A 14,186-nucleotide genomic window follows, 5' to 3' on the forward strand; every position below is an offset into this window, starting at 1 on the left:
CTCCATCTTAATATATTATATATGAAACATATACCCAAACTAGAGGATTTCCCAGCAGAGCACTAACGTTCATCGGTGAAGCCCAAATTTCGTTATCTGTGTAATTTCTAGAACTACTTTATTACTTATTTTGTCTTACTACGGGTTCTAAATTGAATTTAATACATAGTTAATGGAAATTTTCATAAATGCTTTTATACAATTTGATAGAATTCTTGCCCAAGTTTTTAAAAAAATAAAATACATAATGAAAATAGCTAGAGAAATCATTTATCCTACATTTATTATATAGCATTTTGATAAAAATTAACTCCTTTGACACATTTTTTCATCTTTTGTAGTCATTACCATTGTCACTCAACTTCTAAACTTGATTGAATTTCATGACTTTTTATTTGTAATTTCTTTCCACATATACATAAATACATTAATATGTGATTTACATTCATCAAAATGTCATTGATTAATTAAGGAATTAGACTAAATAAATATTTGGTTCTTTTCCTCCAAGTAACTTACAGGAAAACTACTGTTCACAGTATGCAAATTATCGTTGATGTATTTCTACCATTGGGGCTATAGTACACAATATTTATAAGTTATAAACGTCTTTCAGAGATAATTCAAATCAGAATTTTAATCGTTAATCACCTCTCCTGAAAGAGGCTCATTTAACAAACGTATATTGTGCTGACTGGTGAACTTTTACAGTAGTTTTTCTTTCTCTTTGCGTAATTAGGATATTTATTTTGTCTCTCCAAGTGGGAATTATCTGAAGAAACAGGACTTAATTTTTAAAACGCGGCTTTTGACGTTTTCAATATGGAAAAAAAACATATAAACTATTTTAGTTTACAACAGTATTATTATATAGGTGATGGTCAAGATATATCCAAATCAGCGGCGGTTAAAAACAAAATCCCAAAACGATTTCGAACATCAAGTAGTCTCCCTTAGGGTCAGCCGTAAGGTTACGGACTTACAACTCTAGAATATGGATTTTGATTCCCCAAGGTGGACAGAATGCAATAGCCCATTGTGTAGCTTTGCGCTAAAACAACAAACACCAAACGCAGACGAACGTCAGCTATGTACAAAAACAACGTAAAGAAATTTAGCTGACTTAAAATAATACTGCGGTGAAAGCAGACCACAGTGTAAGTCTAGCAGTTCGGTTTTCATGTTGGCTACACAAATCTCTCCGTCGCTCTGCATGAAAATAAGTTAACAAGTTCCGTGTTGAAGTATCTTGTATCTTATAAAGTGGAATTATGTTATTTTATAAGAGTGAAAAATTATTTTCTGATCTTTTTTTTTTGTGTGTCGTTGTTGCTGTTTTCGTAAGCACTTGAAGCAAACTATAAGCCGTTTCACTTTTAACGATAGAGATCTGTGATGATCATAAATGTAGTAAACAAGACATTGTGTAGCACAAAAAAGTTTGTACTGATGTCGGATCATAAGTTAGTACTTATCCATTAAAAATGGTACACAGAATGAGTTTCATCTTACACCGGAGATTGTTGTAATTCTGTATAAACTTCAATTCAGGTAACAGTAAACAGGCGAGTGGCAGACGCTTGAAGGCTTAGTGGGAGAATGAAACGCTGTATCACCTGATTGCGTGTATATGTTTTACATCTGTATTTATAAAAGGAAAGAAAAATTGTATACCGAAACGAAATCATTGCAGCCATTTACTTAGTTGTGTTCATTAGCTCATACTTTGTCAGTTATTTTCAGTTAGGGGGACACATTAAAAGTGGTAGCGTTGTTGCCTAAACCGCCGTACAGTTTTGCTGTATATCTGGCCAAGGGTATTGATCATGCAACTTGGCACCAGGCTGTGAGATGTATGTATCCCTTTATGGTTAAAAAGGTCAGAAATGCTATTGAAATAGCAGCAGTTAAAGGATTCTACTAAGCGTCCAGAAGCTCTGTGGCTTGGTTGCAAGGGCCATCTTGTGTAATGCTAGCGGTATAATAGTTCTCTTTCGTTCTTATCTGTACGCTAAAATTAACCCTTACTCTGGACTGTGGACTATTGTCTTGGTGACAGCTAATTTGTCTGCAGGATAGATGAAATGATTCACTGTGGCAAGTGATTGATCATTTGTGTTCATGTGTTATTTACACGCTAGAAGGATGATTGGAATTGATCGTTGTTGCTGGTTTGATTTTCTGTTTTTGCTTATTTATTGTTTAATTTTGCACAACGGGAGTGAACAACACAATTTCTTTGATTACTTTCCATAGATTTCTACAACAGCAACAAACAGATTGATTGAGAAAGATTTAGTTGTTGTATCTTTGCATATTTTATGAAGAATACTTACCTCTTTCGAATGTTTAATGAATGTTTTATCTATAAAAAGAAAATACATTTTAATCACACCTAACGATTGCATGCACGTTTTAAACTTTGGACTTAGATAAGAATGAGCATCACTTTGAAATAATAACGGGTGTGAAAACAGACAAAATTACACCTGCACGCACGTGATTGAACAGTTTTTTTCATCACAGAAATAACACTCGTACCTCGAGCTCGCTAAGGTGTATGGCACATTTACAGCGTGCATGCTTGTTAACATAATGATTGTTAAAATAATAAAATCCACAAACGAACAACGTTTTATAATACACAATTCAAATCTCATTCAGTGGGAAAAAAAACTGTTCTTTTGGCTCAACCGAATAATATGACTGCCTGAAATATTAGAGAAGCCATTGAAATAATGAAACACAGCGAAAAAAATAACAAACTTTATCTTAAATAAGGATGAAGGGGTAGAAAATCAGAAAGTATGTAGATGGTGTGATCTTTTTTGAATTGTAAACTAGTAGTCACATGACCATGGCTTTTGTAGTTATATAGCACACAGTAACTGTTTTTCACACTCCTGAAGATGACGTGAAATCACGTTGAAACATGTAGTGACTTTTACAACCGTTGATCGATTTAAATAAATATAATTTAATTGTATATTATAAAACGATGTTCATTTGTGCATTTTAATATTTATAAATTTCTTGAATTTTAAGTTTCTTGAACTTTAACTTTTTAACATAATTGTAGGAAGTAGTCTATCCATAATGACCGTTACTTTACGTTAGGAAGAAGTAGTTTATCCATAATGACCGTTACTTTACGTTAGAAGTAGTCTATCCATAATGACTGTTACTTTACGTTAGGAAGAAGTAGGTCTATCCAGGTAACTCAACACTCACTGCTGTTTTGAGGAGTAACAACAGAAACTCAATGCCTGATCTTTATTAAGGATCGAAAACATAAACAATGCTGATGCTGTATTAAGGAAGTGTATTATGTTATATTAAGGAGTAACTGCGTACTACCATTTTGTGTAGCGCTGCTGATATGTTAAAGAGTGATAAGATAAAATATTGCTCAATGATATTTGAGGAAGCGAATAATAATAGTGGTTTGCTTGCTTCTTTCCTTGTTTATCTTTTTTTCATTCGATTGTTCTGGCTCTATGGGGATTTATTTTTAAAGAGGACGTTTACGTTACTGACCATCGATTGTTGCAATAGAAGAATAACTCTCTGTAAGCTAGTAACTTAAAGGAGTACGTACATATTTCACTTGGTTTTGTGAAAGTGATTAAACAATTAAATGGTAAATACGAGTTTAAGATGGACACTGAATAGATCACTGTTGACTACAACATAAATGAACAATTCTATTAATCTCTTCTAGTTGTTTTATTGGAAGGCAAAATATGAACATATAATTGGCTTACCAAATAGCTGATCCACTATCCCGAATGGCATGACTACCATACAGACAAGTAGGTCAGCCACAGCAAGCGACAACAGGAAATAATTAGTGACGTTCTGGAGACGACGTTCTCGACATATCGCGAGACAGACTAGCACGTTTCCTAAGACCCCTGAAATAACAAACATCAGAAGAAGTAAGCTTAGCCAGTTATATCCGTCGATTAAATTAGAGGACGTATTGTTGGTAACCGTCATTGATTCTACAATGTTTTCCATGGTTTTGTTCTCATGAAGTTTCGTCAAATTCATTTCTCCTGTTAACGAAATCTCATCAGAAGCATTTGCTGTTGTTAGTTCCAATGTATTGTTTGAATCCAGATAAAATATGACATGTGTAGTTGACCGTAACTTGTCATTTTTTCTCTGTACGCCGGAAGCGGAATGTATGTCCAGGTAGATACCGCTCTCGTTCATGGATTTTAATTTATCTCCTACGGTTTTCTCAAGTGGTCAGTAATCTTATTGAGTGATCAGCATATGATCCCTCGTTTCGACTAACACTGAAAAACCTCTAGACCAGTTTGGTAGTAGATCGATCACAGAGGTACTTTTTTTTTTCTTCAAGTCATTGCCCAGTTCTTTGTGTGAAACAAACTAAGACAATCCTGTCTTTGTATTACTCTAAGGTTGATCGAACTGACAGTTGCAGAATGAACCCTAACAGTAATCTGTCTTGCTGTTACCTGTTGTGGGTTTTCTTGTACGTCAGACAAAAATCATGATTTCGAGGAGAGATCTTAGTGTACAACACTCTTCCGTGAAACAAGATGGTTACGGTATAGGTTGACGATTCTTCCTGAAATGAAGGCGTTTTGTTTATTGATGTAACGAGGGTTGTTAGCTCTACCGGTTGGCGTTTGTTTGAGCTGTAATAACATAAAACACAAGTGCTCTCTTTAACGGTTTGAAGATTAGAGCCCAACAAGAGTCGTGCGTGTTGTAATAAGATCTAACTTATTAAAAGTGAATGTTTTCATTTCTTTTTGTAGAACTGGAACTCCCCTTTCTTAAAGGTCATCTAAAGCAAAGGAGAGAGAAAATACATATTTCTATAATGTATTCTTGTATTACTCGTTTTTTTAAATTATCCCCTTAACAATAGCATCATTTCCCTCTCTTACATAATCCTTATTATGTATTACTCATTCTTTTAAGTATCCTATTAAGATTGTTATCATTCCCCTTTTCTTACGTAATCCTTATCATGTATTACTTATTTTTTGAAGTATCCCTTTAACAATAGCATCATTTCCCTTTCATACATAATTCTTATCGTGTATTACTCATTTTTTTTGAAGTATCCCCTTAACATTTCATTAACAAATGTAGATATAAAAAGTAGTTAAATACATACTTTTTTTTCGGAATCTTGTTTTTAGTTTAATGAACTGAACTTGTTAATTTCGTCATGAGTGATTAAGTATCAATCATTCGTTTCTATAGTTGAGCTGTAAAGACACGCGATAACAATTTGATATTTACGAAATTGTACTAAATCGAATTTTGATTAATTATGGCCGAACTTCATCTTGGACGAATTAAAATTCCTTTGGCGATGAACTTTTAAAATAAATGTTATTAAATTACACTAGAAAATGGAACGTTGTAAAACATATTTACCTTCTTTTCAAAACGATTAAGACATATTTTAGGTTTTTTTGGTTTGTTTTAGAAAATCGATGTTTTATGTTCTGACAGTCCCGGCATGGTCTGGTAGTTAGGGCGTTCGACTCGCAATCTGAGGGTCGCGGGTTCGAATCCCCGTTCCACCAAACATGCTCGACCTTTCAGCCGTGGTGACGATATAATGTCACGGCCAATCCCACTATTCGTTGGTAAAAGAGTAGCTCAAGAGTTGGCGGTAGGTGGTGATGACTAGCTGCCTTCCCTCTAGTCTTAAACTGCTAAATTAGGGACGTCTAGCACAGATAGCCCTCGTGTAGCTTTGCGCGAAATTCAAAACAAATAAACAAACAAATTATGTTCTGACAAGTTATATATACAGATAAATATTTGGTCACCATGACCATTATGCCGATTATCAGTATTAAAAGATTGAGTTAGAGATTTTACTTTTAGACTCTGCTTTACTTATAAGGCGGTTAATTTTGCATAATGCCATTTTATAAAAAATCTCATTTTTTCATGGGTGTTTGGGGCATCCACGGATCGGCGCCTGTCGTCCAAGTTCAAGATTCCAGCTTTTCGTGGAGTTCAGATATTTCAAAAACCACCTGGATAAAGTTTAAAGACAAATCGAGGAATAAAGAAAAAAAAATTGACATATTACCTAATTCTTGCATCATGACGGTTTAGCTGTGTGTCTAATATTATGAATAAGACATTTCTACGTATTGAATGTAACTTTAGAATCATGCGCTTCTAAAAATGACGTTGAGTTATTTAGAGATTGTGTTATTTCATTTTTTATAACTTGTATATCCGCTGATGTCAATTTTTTGCTGTATTTGATCAACAGAACCCATTTTTAAAGGTTATAAGTTGCTTACATATTACTTATGTCTGACAAAACCTGGCAGTGTCACTGAGAATTTTTAGTTTGGTCCAACATAAAGAATTATTGTGTGATAGACTTGTGTAGATTAAGTCTCGGTGTTTCTCAAGGGATGAAAACGGAGAATTGTTTTGTGATAGACTTGTGTAGATTAAGTCTCGGTGTTTCTCAAGGATGAAAACGGAAATTCACTTTTAGCGCAACTTCCTGAACAGCAATTCTAGATATTGAAAATTTGTAGAAAAGAGTTTCATGAGATGAAATCAAAATGCCTTAGTCTTTAATAAATATCATTCATTTTGTTACATTCGTTCCCAGTACGATCAGTCAATGACAGATTTAATAAGTTACAGCACGCCAGAGGGTGTCGGGCGAGTGTGCTTAAAATGTTGTGTTTCTCTTTGAGAAGTAATAACTTCAACCTTCTGCTGATACTACAGACTGTTCATATATTTTTTTTTTGTATCATATTAGTAATTATCAATAAATATTGCGTTTTGTGATTGTTAGTTTGATGCAGTTGTATGTATGTTCAGATTTACTAATGTCAATGCCCCCCCCCCCCAGTGGCACAGAGTGGTGGGCAGAGCACAGATAGCCCATTGTGTAGCTTTGTGCTTAATTAAAAACAAACTAACTAATTAATGTCAACTTTACAGTAAAGCTAAATCCAACTCACTTTCAGCATTTTTATAATTTCGGTTTGTAGGCCTTACATCCAGCTTCCTGAATGCGTAAAGTATATAACAGCTTCAGTTACGAAGAGAAAATAATATACCAAACTTAAAAACTATTTAAGATGTGTGCATACTACATCTATTAAGCGTGTGTATTTCAGCTTCATTTATGTAAACACACTACCACTAGTATTTATGTACCTTAAGACATATGCTATACTTTATTTAATGTTAGCTTTATTAACAGTATTGGTTAGAATGTTTAATATAGTGGTTTTTTTTTATTAAGATATGTTATTATATTTATTGTTTTTGATTGTTAGCTCGGCATATTGATTTAGAACTAACCTAAGTCTTCCAAGTTGGCAGAACATCAAGAGTTATTATTGGGATTACGTCCGAAAATATATCTTTAAAACAATTGTTCAGTTGTTCAAAAAATACATTTTAACTTATAGAATTAAGAGCGTAAGAACAGTATGTTTTATTTGGCTATTCTCATTACTAGGTCGATTTTATTTGTAAATTAAATAGATAGCTTACATCACAAGTTAATATTGTTTTTTGATAATTATGTTCCATTTGTTTCCTGACTTAAAATGTACAATTTCTACATTGCTTACCTACGAAACAGTTATTTCAAATGTTTTTTGATGTTATTAACTTTTAGAATATGAACGTACACGGTACGTTTTGACAGTTAAGTACTTTAAGCAGTATTTGAAATATACAAAAATTACTAGATTTGAAGATTTCATGCCCCCATTAATAACATGATAAAAACACATTCGTTTAGAAATTTGAGCATTCTCTGGTTTTTCCTAAGACATTTTTTTCCTGTACCACATAAGTTTATGACGATAAATGAGAACGCTTTAGGAAAAGCTTTGCGAATTATATTTAAAAAGTAATAACACAAATAATTATGTTATTTTTACGATCCGAGGCATTGGTCATTTCTACGTGGTATGACGTATTTTATTTAGTATATACCCTGTTGTTAAACTAGGAAGACTTGAAATGATTTTAATGCTAAAGATATATAGAGTTGTCCTATTAACAGTGTCGGCAATAAGATATGTATAGTGTAGTATTTCTTATTAACTTCGACTGTAATTTGACTGGGAACTTAGCTTTTGTTTCTTTGAGGTTTCGGGGGTTTTCACCAGACATATACTTTAATTTACAGTCAACGTCATTTAAGTTTCCCGTAACGATGATTGTGTAATATGAACTTTTTCGGTTTGTATATTTATGACATTAATGTTCGTTATATATTATGCTTTTAGTTGAATGCGTTTACAAACTGCCGTTCTTTATCACCCGAATTTAACACTTTAACAAACGCCAAATCACTTGCGTAAATAATGATGATGGTAATGAAAAGCGTATCAACTAATTATTTTATAAAATATAGAGAAGTTTGTTTTATGTCAGTTGTGATGTGGGTGAGTATTAAATAGTAAACTGCACTAAAGGTAAGCCATCGCACAATTGACTTTAATACGCTTGATTACAATTTGCTTTCAATACGGAAGGAAACTTTATGAACCTAGGTGAAGTTACGAAGGTCTTAACCTTCCAGGTTCGCGCTGTAACGAGGACTTATTATTTTACAGTTTCTATATGGTAATTTTCGTAATGAAATACTTCAGGATAAGGTGGTCTTAAACTCTGTATACACGTGCTAATTTTTGAATGCTTTGTATGAACTACTTACCTTACTTGTGCGAAATGTACAATAAATACTCTTTCAATATACACATCGTGTTGTAGATAGTTAAAATGGAAGTTCAAGACAACTTTGAACAACAACAACATAATAAGAACCTTAACTTGTAACCGAAGATGAGAGAATGGTAAACAAAAAAAGACACCCGTGTTCGAAGTTTTATATCAGGACTACAAGATTTTAACATATTTATTTTTTATGCTTTATCTAACTTGGTCTATTAAGAAATCTATAGCAGTAACAAAAGGTCAAACCCACTTGAAGGTTTTTATGCTTACACGTGTGTCACTAACACTAAAGTATAGTTATCATCACTCTCACAGCGATAAAAGCTAACTACGTCTTTGATTCAGAGAGCGATTCAGGCAACAAACTCGTGATGTTATGGATGCCTGGATTTCTCTGTAAAAATGTCTTTACTGTAGAGCATAAGACGAGATTTTGACTTCACCTATTGAGTGATTAATTGTTCATGTATTTTATGGCTGCAGACTTGTTATAATGAACTTGGTTTTGAACCGATATGTATATAGTACAAGCTGTGTTTCCACGCAGGTTGTGTGAAGATAATGCCCATGTTACCTGTTTTTAATAGTCCTTAACCCCCACAGACTCAACGGTAAGTCTAAAGGCTTATAATGCTAAAAACCGGGGTTCGATACCCGTGGTGGGCATAGTACAGATAACCCATTGTGTATGTGTTTTTGTGCTTAATAAACAAACAAACGTAGACATTAATTTTAAAAATTACTATTTGATATTCCAATTTTTAATGCTATGATAATAAAGTATGTACTATATATTGAGTAACAGGATAAATTATTCATGTGTAGTATAAAATGAAACACAGATAATCACTAAATTCTTCATCCAAATGGAAACTTCTTTCTTTGCTACTTGTGGTCGCTTATCTCTTATGCAATACTTCTAATCTAAGCTCTAATATTCGTTTCACTGCTTCGACCGTATAACCAAACGTAGTTATAACTACTAGTCAGCAGTCCAATTCATTGAAAAAATCTAAACCAAAAGATGACAACTATTCCCACATTCTATGTTTATTCATACGTCCTTTCATGCATTGAAAGTAACCTAATCACTTCTGCATATTTAACATTAATATGATCCATTCATGGCACGTGTATCACCGAACTTGTATCTTATACCCAATTGTTCAACTGCAACAAACGAACAGAAAGAACTTTAACTGGATTATACTGAATTGAGTGGAACTCGTGTGGATAACGAATTGAGTTAAAATTTGTGAACATTTTTTATTCAACATTTACAGGATAATACATTTTGAACTGTATTTATACTTATGTGATGAAAAGATTTCCATCTAATAGTTGGTGTTTCAATTTTGTGTACGTTACATCTAGACAAGTTGCCCCACATTCTAGGCTATTCTGTGTGGCTGGTTTCATGACGTATATGGTAAGGTAGCACTTGAAAGTATCCACTGCCCAAATGATGAAAGAATCTAGTTTCCAAGTAACTCTTCATGTTTATCTATACATTTTTTGTTTGTTTTTTACGGACTGGCATTGTTTATATAAGGATGGAGCTGAAATGTGCGATAGGAATTAAAAAGCTTTGTTAAAACTATACCACTTTTACGATCTTCTTTAACAGTTAGAATTCTCGAGATTTTTGGCCGAATAGTACATAGTAGTGATTGCATTATACGTCGCTAATTATATATAGTTAAAAGTTTCTCTGTAATCTGTTCAGTTGGGTTTCAAGTTAATTGATATTCAGCCGTTAATATTGTTAACATCTTAAAAAACGCATTAAAGTTTCTTCAGTGCGGTGGAAGATGGCGCTACATTTTTACTGCGGGTTTTTGCATGCATTTCAGTTTATTTTTGGTTTCTCATTATTTCTAAGTTATAAAAAAAATACATTCTGTTGTACATTCAGCATTTGTCGATTTCCCTGTCCTTCTTTTATGCTTGGTTTTTAAGGTAATATCATTTAACTGCATCAATATGTGGCTGCTTTGTCAAAACCGAATGTACAAGTTGTCGTTGGCTTGGGATCGACGAGTGCCTGCCTTCGAGAGCCTTTCCTATCCCAGAGAACGTGTTCAATAAGGCCGAATGATATTCAGCAAAGTAAAGCTGTTTGTCAGTGTGTGGTTGCGTCAGAAAGACTAAGCCAGGACGTGCGAAATCGACTTTTAATCTGAAAAGGTTTAATATCTATATACATCCTTTTCTTAAGGGATTTTTAAAAGAAATTATGGTGTGGTTCTACTTGAGCAAACCTACAGTGTTCTTGGGTTTGGTAAAGAATGCATATATTTTTGTTCATTGTTTTTATCGTTATAGTACTTGTAGGCACGCTAGATTTATCTTTTATAATAAAAGAGCCTGTATGTTTGTGTGTGTGTGTGTGTGTGACCGCCATAGCTCCAAGATGAAATACCTGGACACCTGAAACATTGTAAGCGTACTAAGGGGATTCTAAGGGTGTGCGCCTGGCTATTATTTTTTAGATTTGATTCAAAAAAGTTTGGCTAATTTTTTGTCTTCTAGCCCTTAAGCCCCATAATTCTGCTTCCTGAAGGTCTATGGAAAAGCCTTATATTATTTTCTAATTCTCACTTACTGAATGAACAATATGTGGAGGTTTTTTGATGAAATACTATTTTTCAATACACACATGGGAAGAAAAATACAAATCTGAGAATTAAAAAAAAAGTTGAATTGAACTATAAATATGAATCAGGGAATATTAGAGAATTCAAATAAAAACACAGGAAGTAAAACGAATCTGAGAAGCTAAATTAAAACTATTTGCTTTGAAAAAGAGTTGAATTTGAATTAAGTTAGGGAAATGGCAACAGACAAATCAATTAAAGAATTGACTCATTGGAGTAGAAGTAGTTAAGATAATGGAGATGCTTGACTGGTACGTTGAGGCCTCTGTGAATCATGAGGGGATCATAGAATTCCGCAGCGGAGCTTGGTATTTTATGCCAGTAAATAATATAACAAGAACCAGAGAAGATATAAATGTTTGTAAGTAGCCCATGAAACCTTAATTGTTTCTACAGTTTTTTCATTTCTCATAGTTCTTGCGGACCGTTGAGCCGATGGCAGATCGTGCTCTGCCATCGTTTCTAAAGCTGTTTCTTACGTCAAGGACAGCCCACTTGACAGCCTTCCCTCTTTGAAAGGATGAGCATGTTTGGTGTGACGGGGATTCGAACCCGCGACCCTCAGATTGCGAGCCGAGCGCCTTAACCACCTGGCCATACCAGGCCTGTTTCTACAGTACTGAAGTGTAATACAAATTAGCTTAGAAACATGAAACAAATTTGGATTTTCAGGTTATAAAAATGTAACCGTTTCAACGTACAGGTCATTTTTAAGTTGAGGCTGTACAGAATGGAGAAAGTAGATACTTAACACACATTTTTTACATCTGTTAAGTAACTTTTATGGAAAATTTAACGAACATGTGTACTCTATTTTTTACCTTGCGAATGTTCCTCGTTGGCTTATGGAAAAAAATCAAAGTAGCGCGCACTGACGATTACATTATTCGAGTTCACTTTTCTGTAGACTAAGCGTTGTCAACAAATTACATATATGTTTGTGATGTATTGCTATCACTAGGTAATTATGTACAAGTTAATGTAACAACTTGAAGACGGGGTAATGAGAGCAGAAGGTATCTAGTCGTTAAATAGATTTTTCTCCTATACTTCCACAGATAAAAAGTGAAAACTTTGTTAAGGTTAATGACCTTGGAGTGTATATTATTACCTAACTATCGGTGTTGAAGAGTATATAGTTTTTGTTCATATCTTGTATGTGGGTCTTTATTCCACAGAAACCGTTTTCTTTTCACTTGTCAGATTTTTGACAGTTATAACGGTGGACCCAAGGTATCATTAACAGGTTTTAAAAGAAATTTAAGTTTTATTGTTGCAAACCTTAATATGCCCTCATGAACTGCTGTAACTGAAACATAATTCCTTTACTCCTTAAACAATAACCATCTTCCAGTCCAAGATTAAAGTAAAACCACGCTATATTTTACAAGATGGCTAACATTGCGAAACTTCATTAGTGACAAATATAGATCAATAAAAAACATTTGTAAAATCCTGATCTTATCTGAAAACGTTTGGTCCTTGTAAAATGAGGTTGGAACAGTGAGCTAGTTGTATTTTTGATTGTTTTTTAATAATAAGAGAGCTTCTCTCTTGAAATATCTAAATTTCTTGCATCTCAACATGCGTGCAAAACTACAAGGCTGCATCATGTAGCTAAGTACTTATCCCCTTAAATATTACTTTGAAAGGATTTCAGTTTCGGCCCTTGTTTACGTTGTTTGTACTTCATAATTATTCAGTTTGTTTGTTTTCTCTCTCTTTCAGAACTTAATGAAAATTCTGAGGTCAGTTTACAAAATAAAAGATTAGATTTTAGTAAATTACAAAGTGCTGTATACTTAACTGAATATTAAATTCCACTTCAATGGTAAATAATAATCTTATTTTTGTTGTCCTTGTTGACTTGGGCTGGTAGGTACAACGTTATTTTCAACATCCACACTTAACGAAACGAAAAACAATAGTGGCACAAATGTACTTACCTTCTTCATGATCGATTTGTGTATAACACGATTTCGATAGATAAAGGGCTTGCACTGGATATCATAATTATATATATTGTTCACTGAGCTGTTTTATTATCTGGTCATGAACTGGTGACGGAAACAGAAGTGGGGCGGTACATTTTCCAGCAACAGCAGCACTGAACTGTGTAGTGGCCGTGGATGCCACTCGACTTCAATGGACTTGGATGTTACGTCAGTCTAGACCAACTTTCCCATAGGTGGAATATATTGACGTGAATCGGGAACGAATAACCACAGCTGGCGACGACACAGGTAGTTAACTCTCAACAAATTTGAACATCATTCGTATAGTAGTTAAAATGATCTAACGAACTTTCAGGATGTGCACATTTCTCAGGATTCTGTTGACCGGCTTTTATTAAATAAACACGAATTTAGACAGAGAAATAAAAATTCACTTTCATTTTGTGTAAATTATACTAGAATAATATGTGTTAACAAAGTCATGTATTCACGATATTGTTTTTGTCAAATCGATTAACAAACGTATAAGAGTAAACAAAAACAAAATAAGTGAAAACAAATCCTTCATAATCAATTAATGCGAGGTTATCGTTATTGGGAAACGGCGATTACAACATGCTGTAATGTGGCAACTACGATAACAGAGATAACGTATAAAATTATCCAAGACATACTTCGTAACAGAAGTGGGGGAATATCTGTAACGATAAGCACTACAAACTCGTGAAGAATTGGTAGACTTATTTTTTGTACTACCGTCAGGTTAATTATATTAGTGAGCTCATCTTTACACTACATGTAACCTATCTCTTTACTACCAACAAGTGAGAGTTTAGCA

General features: G+C 33.7%; 1 protein-coding gene across 2 annotated transcripts in view; it reads right to left on the minus strand.

Annotated features, from left to right (window-relative positions):
• The window catches only part of LOC111085090 (D(2) dopamine receptor A-like), a 16,695-nt gene extending 2,857 nt beyond the window's left edge, over nucleotides 1-13,838 (minus strand). For both annotated transcript variants that reach the window (XR_002609948.1, XM_022382248.1), the window contains exons 1-2: nucleotides 13,340-13,838; nucleotides 3,765-4,822 (exon numbers count right to left, since the gene is read on the minus strand). Coding sequence is in view for 1 of the 2 variants with exons in the window: in XM_022382248.1 (XP_022237956.1) it covers nucleotides 3,765-4,218 (454 nt within the window). In the remaining variant the exon portion in view is untranslated. The remainder of the gene's footprint in view (nucleotides 1-3,764; nucleotides 4,823-13,339) is intronic.
• Nucleotides 13,839-14,186: the final 348 nt, after the last annotated feature.

This window comes from Limulus polyphemus, unplaced genomic scaffold (assembly GCF_000517525.1).
Source record: "Limulus polyphemus unplaced genomic scaffold, Limulus_polyphemus-2.1.2 Scaffold234, whole genome shotgun sequence".
NCBI lineage: Eukaryota > Metazoa > Arthropoda > Merostomata > Xiphosura > Limulidae > Limulus > Limulus polyphemus.